General features: G+C 45.7%; 1 protein-coding gene across 2 annotated transcripts in view; it reads left to right on the forward strand.

The window, feature by feature from the left end:
• LOC107100930 (transmembrane protein 200C-like) overlaps nt 1–4,478 on the forward strand; it is a 6,142-nt gene extending 1,664 nt beyond the window's left edge. For both annotated transcript variants that reach the window (XM_015399615.1, XM_015399614.1), the window contains 4 exons: nt 826–991; nt 1,472–1,691; nt 1,925–2,088; nt 2,992–4,478. In XM_015399615.1, the coding sequence (XP_015255101.1) occupies nt 885–991; nt 1,472–1,691; nt 1,925–2,088; nt 2,992–3,898 (1,398 nt within the window). In that variant the 5' untranslated portion in view covers nt 826–884 and the 3' untranslated portion in view covers nt 3,899–4,478. The remainder of the gene's footprint in view (nt 1–825; nt 992–1,471; nt 1,692–1,924; nt 2,089–2,991) is intronic.
• Nucleotides 4,479–8,741: the final 4,263 nt, after the last annotated feature.

Below are 8,741 nucleotides of genomic sequence, written 5' to 3' on the forward strand. Positions count from 1 at the left end.
TGCTAGTTTCTTCGGCTGAAGCCGCCATGTTCTTTCGTTGCGTCAGACCTCAACCCGCCTCAAAGCCAACGCTGATTGGACGTTCGTTTGGTGAACGGCTCCAAATTTTCTTTAACGGAGAGTCTCCAGACTGATTAGCGAGTGAAACCTTGAAAGCTTGCGAGATCAGGATGGTCTCACGAGGCTAGCTCACACCAAGGGAACGGCTTCCTTTGGAGGCTTTCCCCTCCAGTCCAACTCTGTAAGTTCTGACACTGAGAGAAATGTGAGGCAAACGGTCTGTTTCGCAGCAGTTTGGTGATTGTGTCCTGAGGAGCAAGTTGGGCTGAGAGGGGGTTGGAGATCAGAGAAGAGAGGTTTCACAGCTATTTATGATGGTTTAAGTCCCAACAATAGGTTACACTCTAGAAACCTGGACTGTAGACCTGGACAGGTCTACAAAGGTTAATGTTCAGTTGTTGGTCTCTGACTGTTGACAGACATTAGTTTTGTAAAGGTCATGTTCTGGTTTATAAAGGCTGACAGACCTTCATTGGTTCTGAATCTGGGCAGGAATCAGGTCTGTAATGGTTGCGGTCCATCACAGGTTCTGATCTTTGACCAATATCAGGTCCGTTAGGGTCATGGGGTTTATTGGTTCTGATTTTGGACCAATGTGTCTGTATTGGTCAGGGTGACTCGGGGGTTTTGATCCTGAAAAGCATCAGGTCTGCAGAGGTCACCGTCCATCTTGGGTTCTGATCCTGGGTGGAACTTTGTGGTTATTTTTTTCAGGTCCTTCTTAACTTGATGTTCCTCTGATGAAAGGCGTCTAATCTGTTCCAGGTGAGGCGGCAGTGGGCGAGTTCTGACCCACTCAGCCGCCGTTTGATTGGTGGCCTGTGATGATTGCGACAGGAGGCCTGCTGAGAATCAACGCCCGGCGACAAGACTCTCTGAGGTCCAAACCGCACAGACCACATGGAAACAAGAAAAAGAACAAAAACAAAAGGTAACCATCAGAAAACAAACACCATTTCTGTCTGAGATAGTCTGGTTATTGCCCCTGGTTACCTCACCTTGGACAAGGTCAACAATAAGAACCCTCAGTTGGAAAAGGTCGATTGACCTTTAACCCCTGCGTCATTATTCAAAGGAGGTGCAAATACATGATGCTTTTCAAATTTGGGACTACAGCTTTCTAGAAGAACACCATAAAAAACACAAGTTGAAGCTCTCTCGCTGAGACGGCAATGAATGATGCTCGGTACATTTGCCTGCAGCAATACAGCCACCTGTAGTGGTCAGTTTACGCTCTCTTCTCTCCAGAGATTATCATTAATATCCATGAGATGCTCGCTGCTTTTACATCATGCCTCAGTGAGGGACATCAAGAGCTTCCTATGCTAAAGCTTCCTATGCTAAAGGTCCACTTAGACCATTTTGCAAGACGCAGTCCAAGACTCCTCTGCCATTTCCTCTTCTCTTCCAGACGCAACGAGGTGGTGGTTGTCAAGGGGAAGTTAAAGTTGTGCTCCATCGCAGGACTGGTAGCTGTGCTCGGGATCCTGGTCCTGCTGGTTGGTGTGCTGATGGCAGCTCTGGGCTACTGGCCTCGCAATGGACTGTTCCTCAGCTCTCAGCATCAGGAGGGCGCCGCTATGGCCTTGATGGCCTTCAGAACTCCAACACCAGCAACTGTTGAGGTCCAGGTGAGAGTTTACCTGAGATCTTAAAGAGGTCTCTGAGGTTTATAATATTACCCAGGATTCTATAGAGCAGATCTGTCAGACTGGTTCCAGAAAGGAAGACTAAGATGATGACTTGATGAGACAATCGGTGTTTGGTTGGAAGGAAAACCAGTCGCCACATGGCGCTTCCTGGAGCCAGTTTGACAGACCTGCTCTGCTGAAGGTTCTGATGAGAATTTTTCTGTCTGCATCAGGAAAAAAACAGGTGGGAGGAGCTAGAAAGAGATGACAGAGTCAACGCGGGAGAAGATAAAAGAAATGAGGAAGGAAAAGAAGAAAATGTTTTTAACCAAACAGAGGCTATCAATGGGACCAATCACCATCTTCCACGAGGATTTCTGGAAGATTTCTTGGAAAGGTAAACAAACCTGGATATCTCAGGCATCATTTTCAGGGAGTTTAAAAGGTCTATCAGTTGGTTTATGCATGTTTTGAATATCCTAGATGTGGTTGTAGGGGTTTGTAAGGCAACATGCTGTTAGGGTGGAATGAAATGGTCCTAGTTCTGGTTCCAGAGGTTCTTTGGGAGATTAAATCATTTCTCTACCCATCACTGCCCTTTAAAGTCACTTCTGTTCTGGATTATGTAGTTAGAATTATGCATGACAGATATTTGAGATTATATCAGACGCTCAGTTTATTTAGGGAGGCAGGTTATGGTCGGACCTTTGGCTTTGGAAAGATGGTGATATGGAAATGATCCCTTGCAAGCCCACAGTTTCTGCTCCCTCTGCAGCTTCACTAAAAATAGGAGTTCTGAGTAATGATTATTCAACATGTGACACACTCCAAAGCCCGTTGAGAGCAGGATGTGTCCAGAACCTCTTCAGGTTATGCAACCGAGGCAACTGGTTTATTCTTGATATATCGATGTCGTAATGTTGCCATTTCTTTGGAATACTTTTGGTTTTAACACAGAATGTTTTTGATCCAGTAACTCAAACAAAAGCGTCCGAAGGTACGCAACAGAGTTCCTGATTCCCAGACTCCGGGGTGAAAGCCATGTCTGCTGACCAGTCAGCCAGGGGGACACCCCCTTAGCCAAGCAGCCAGGCTCATGATCCATCGGAGGCATAGTGGCAGGACCCCACACTGTCACACCAAGCAACATTATAAAACATTGTGTGGTCATGAACAGTTAGCGTAGATCAGGGCGGCTATACGTTGAACTGAGGACCTTCCAACAGATCAGTTTTATCTCTCTCCTTTGGTTGGTTTAAGATGACCTGTAAACCGTCTCTGAATCACTGTGTCTCTGCAGGTATCTGTACTCTGACAAGCTGAAGGTCTTTGGCCCGCTCATCATGGGGATTGGAATTTTCCTCTTCATCTGTGCCAACGCTGTCCTGCATGAGAACCGAGATAAGAAGACAAAAGTCATAAACTTGCGGGACATTTACTCAACCGTCATTGACCTCCACAGTGTCCGAAAGCCTCATTCTTCCTCGTCTGGCTCTAACCATCCGCCGTCGGCCAATCAACTCAACGGACTCATTAACTACGTTCAGTCGAGGAGTCTGGACTCAAAGTACCGAACTTGCCCAGTTGCCCTGCTTTCGTCAAGGCAGTCTGCCAGTAGCAGGAGGTCCAGTGATGGAGGGGGAGGTGCAGTCTTTAGTATCTATCAGGAGCTGCCTCTCTCCTCTGACAGACACTCCCTGCCACAAACGTCCACGCCCTGCTGGAGCTCCCACCACAAGGAGGTGCTCAACTCATTCACGTTACCTCGGCCTCGCCAGCGGTCCCCCGGTCCCCGCAGAAGACACTCGTTCTGGGCTGGGACTGGCCGGGAGGAGGAAGAGCAGAAGAAGAAGGAAATACAACCAGCCCCCGAAGGTGCCTCCTCTCCACCACACGGAGGCTCTGAGGCTTTGCTCCTCTTCTCTTCTTCCTCCCTCTCCTCCATGTCCCACCTACTTTCTTCCTCCTCCTCCACACCCGCTCCACCCTGTAGAAGGCGGAGCCTCCCAACAGTGGTCTTAAACGCAGCCTACAGTGAACTGACTCAAGGAGAGGAAGAGTCCTCTGAGGGGTCCTCCTCAAATAAGCTGATCCCAGAGGGCCATGTGCTACACTCGCAACAACTTTCAGAGATGAAGTTCCAGCAGACGGAAACTGAGGTCATACCTGCACCCTTTGGGATGGAGGATCCAGAGCCCAACTTATGACCCTCATGACGACACAGAGTAGCAATACGAAGTCTTCCTTTTTAAAGACGGCACAAGCTTCCAGTTCCTGTAGACTGAGGAACTGATCAGTGGCTACGGCCTAGTGACCTTGGTGGCATTGCACTCGTCTCACGTTGCTTTTCTGGTAAACTTTAGCCACGCCCCCTTTAATCTTACCTTTTCAAAATATTCTCTAAGTGATAAGAAGCGATCGCCTTTTTCAGGCGATCAAATGTCCTGGTTTAATTCCTGTTTTATCACAAAACTAGTTTTAAGGAAAAAATAATGTGGCATGATAAGTTTGGTTTACGAATTGGTCTGTTGATACTAGGATTAGTACTATTCAATTCTATTCAGTTTATTTCTATAGCGCCAATTCACATCATGTCATCTCAGGTCACTTTCCAGTTCAACCAGATCATCCAGTCAAGTTTTCTATCTAAGGAAAACCAGCTGAATTCGACTCTTTGACTTGAATTCAGACGGAGATAGCCTGAACAGCGCGCTGCTCAGCAGGCAGAACAGGAAGTGAACACGATACGTCTCACCAACAGCAGCAATAGCACCATCTAGTGGCCAGTTCATGAGGCGTCATGACGTGTTTTGACACCTTCGTATCAAGTTGACTCTGTGTCACTAAATACCGATACCTGCTGGACAGTTTCAGTCTCTACAGGCAGCCCTGACAGACTAACCTGACACCGATTGGATGACCTGCAGTCGGATTTAAGCCATTGTTTGCTTTAATGGATTATTTCATATCTATTGTTTAAAGTCTACATTACAGACTGGTGTGAATAAAGTTCCTCCTTTAGTCACAATAAGAAACAGATCACAGAATATGGTGCAACACTGGGAATTTGATCGCCTGAAAAAATATATATATGTTTAATGTGAACCTTTATTTTGAAAGGTAAGAACACAGGGGGCGGGGCTTAAATTATTCCTTTGAGCGCTATGGCATGAAGGTCACCTGGCTGTAGCTATATGTCCTTGGATATTATGCACAACGCTGTTTTTCACTCGCAGAAGCATAAAGCATTGAGGAGAGCACTAAGAGCAACAGAAGCCTGACTGACCCGGTCCAACCCGGTCCAACCCGGTCCAACCCGGTCCAACCCGGTCCAACCTGGTCCAACCCGGTCCAACCCGGTCCAACCTGATTAAACCAGTCCAACCCGGTCAAACCCGGTCCAACCCGGTCCAACCTGATTAAACCAGTCCTATCCTGCTTCTTTCCATTTACGGCCGTTTTGAAATTTTCTTTTAATTCCTGTTTAATGAATTACCTTGATTCCTGTGTGGGGCTCCACAGTGGGTCAGTGGGTAGCACAGCTGGTCCAGGTTCGATTCCCGGCCCGGGGTCTTTCTGCATGGAGTCTGCATGTTCTCCCTGAGCATGCGTTGGTTCTCACCCGGTACTCCGGCTTCCTCCCACAGTCCAAAAACATGATTCTTAGGTTATTTCTCTAAATTCTCCTTAGGTCTGAATGGTTGTTTGTCCTGTTTGTCTCTGAGTTGCCCTCCGATGGACTGGAGACCTGTCCAGGGTGGACCCCTCCTCTCTGTCCAGGATTGACCCCGCCCCTCTGTCCAGGGTGGGCCCCGCCTCTCGCCCGTAGATGGGGATGGGCACCAGCACCCCTCAAACACCCCAGCGGGAATAAGGATGATGGAAAATGGATGGATAGAATTCCTCTTTAATCGTTTATATGAAGCTAATTCCGACCCCTTTTTCTAACTCCCTATTCTTTGTCCCAATGCTATGCCTCTAAATGTGTGGGGTGTGTATGCTAACTGCTAAACTTAGCAACTTTAGCAGTTAGCAATGATTCGCTTTCTATCGTTTCCTGGTATCTTAAACAAAGAGCTCCATTTTCCCGCTGCCTATTGAGTCCCAGATTTCTGGAATTGCGTCTTTTAGAGGAGCAGAGGAAGGAGTGATGATAGCAGGTGGAGCTAATGTTAGCATCCAATGAGCTGCTCTGGTTTGAACAGAGAGAAGAGCCAAGCCACCTTTAGGCTCCAGGTTTTCTCAGCATTCTGGTTCATGACTATTTTAAACTGATCCTTTCAGGATTTAATCACAGATTATTCCATGTTTACATCCATGTAATCCTGACCAATCCTGCATAGATCCACGTTATCTACCCAAACTACCTCACTAACCCTAACTAATCTAACCCTGATTAATCTCATTACCCAACTCAACTAATCCAACAAACCTGAATGGACTGGTTAAGTTGATTAACCAGTCCATTCAGGTTTTGGGTTACTTCAAATTAACCCGAAACAATCAAACCAACCAGAGTCCAATCTGATAAATCATCTAATCAGCAATATCTCCAGCTTAATCAATGTCTAAGTACCTTTTTTTTACCTGTAGCTCTAGACCAGGGGTCTCAAACTGGTTCCAGAAAGGTCCGTATGGCTGCAGGTTTTCTTTCCAAACAAGCAATAGCCCCAGACTCCATTCATCCCATCAATTCATCATGTTCAGATTGGACTCAGTTGATGAGATGAATGGAGTCTGGGGCTATTGCTTGGTTGGAAAGAAAACCTGCTGCCATACGGACCGTTCTGGAATCTCTTTGTTTACTAATCCACCATTTCTCCTTACTGGCCAGTTGTCTCCTGCCCCCCCGAGGATGTGGAGCCTCCCACACAGCTCAGCTAATGAGACGTCTCAGTGGTCATAATGTTTTGGTTTATTGGTGAATCTTCTTCAGAGAGACGTCAGTAGGTAAACCTCACGGTGACTTCATTGCCTTAACCAACCAGTGTAACCATGGAGACAGGTTGGACTTTGTGTGCAGAACTCCTGGATGGACTAAAGTCTTTATTTGACCTTTCTCTGCTTCAACTGGATCCTCTGATGTCAGACGCTTTCTGCAGGTCCGCTGTGAACAACCTCACAGTTTATTGTCTCCTTTGATCTTTGCATTGCATGTTCTTTTAAGCACCTTTTTCGGTCCATCTGTTGGATTCCTTCAATGATTGTAGAACTGACTTTTCTTGGACTACTTTTCATTTCTACATGCTGGACCTTCTGGAGAGCATGATGAAGTTCTTGGTGCATGTTCTAAGAGCTGCTCAGTCTGAACTAAGGACCACGTCACTTTTTAAGGACCCCCATCCTTTAACTGTAAAGTGATGAGAACATCAAACCTCTTCTTTACGACAGAACACCAGAGAAGAGTTGGTGAAGATTCTCAGTCATCCAGGTCATTGTCGTCCCAAAAAAGTTAAAATCAATCCACTGGACTTTGTCTCCAAGTTTGAAGACGTTTCTCTTCCATCCAGGAAGATTTTTCAATTTAAAATGTCAGAAATAGCGTTGAGTTCCCGGCTTAATACAAGCCTGGCCAACTATTCCCTCTAACAACCCCCCCCCTTTCAGAGACATAGACAGGTATGGGGCATTGCATGCTAACAAAGAAGCCAAACGACCCCCATTCCAAAGGGGGGGACCCGTTCATCCGTTTCTATTTGCATGTTTTCTAAACTAAAACCAGGCTTTGTTGGGCTGCTGGATAAAACCTGGAACTAAACGCTATTTCTGACATTTTGGATTGAAAAATCTTCCTGGATGGAAGAGAAACGTCTTCTCAACCTGTCGTCAATATGTCGGAGTTTTATATTGATTTTTTTCTCTACAGCCTCCAAACATCTGAAGAATCAGATCCAACCTGAAATCTGTCAGATCCGCATATGATGGAGAACTGAAGCCCCCTGATTGGCTGATTCCAGTCCGGTTGAACTGATTCTTCAGGAAATGAGCTGAATTCTGCCAGTTTGACCTGATGTAGAAATAAGAGGGACGGTTTCCTTTAACATGAATGTTCCTGATGGTCCAATCATTCTGTGACTCTGACTGGCTGTACAGTGTAACCTGTAGCTTCAACATGTCTTCCACTGAATGTTGCCTCATTCAAACAGCACAAATGGTCACCAGTTGATGGACTGTCCCATCAAAGAATCCCAATAAAGCACATTGTCGTCCCTGACGGGTCCAGCCTTCCCCGACCTAAGCTGTGTCCTGGTTGTCAGACGTGTTTTAATGAGGTTCTGTTATACTTTCATTGTTGTGAAGTTAAACATTTCCTTTTTCTCTAATGGACGATCACCCACCTACTTTTCTTAGTTCAATTCTATTCAATTTATTTCTATAGCTCCAATTCAAATTAAATATTTATTCAACCAACTGAATATTTAGCTAGCACCAGGCTAGCTAAATAGTTACTAGCCTGGTAAATATTTAATTAAATTAAATTCTATTCAGTTTATTTCTATAGCTCTGGAGCTATAGAAATAGACTGAATAGAAGGTAATTCAGTGGCTCAGTGCTTCCCATCTCTGCATCCACGTTTCTCTCTTGGTGATGTTTGAACGCCGCAGCTCCTCCATGGAAACATGTTCCAGGAAGTTGTCTGTTCTGAAGCTGATCTGCAGGCAACATGAGATCTGAAGGTGTGTAGAGATTGATTCTGCAGAAAGATGGCGACCTCTTTGCACTATGAGCTTCAGCATTGCTGACCCGCTCCGTTAGGTAACATGGAGTTCCTGACGTTCCCAAACTTTTTCTGCTTTCTTATGATCCAGCTGCCAGCTGACTGGAATATTTAGGACGTTTCAGGACTGATTTGTTGCAAAGATCATCTGATCATCAGGATGTTGGAGCTAATACCTTTTTGCTACATAGTGTATGTTAAAATTTAAAATCATTTACTGAATCAAACAATAAAAGATACAGCTTTAAAAACTGATGTTTGCAGGTAAAACGGGTACCAACAGGTGAACACGAGTACCAACAGGTAAAACGGGTACCAACAGGTGAACACGA

Source organism: Cyprinodon variegatus, unplaced genomic scaffold (genome assembly GCF_000732505.1).
Source record: "Cyprinodon variegatus isolate N-32 unplaced genomic scaffold, C_variegatus-1.0 Scaffold1029, whole genome shotgun sequence".
NCBI lineage: Eukaryota > Metazoa > Chordata > Actinopteri > Cyprinodontiformes > Cyprinodontidae > Cyprinodon > Cyprinodon variegatus.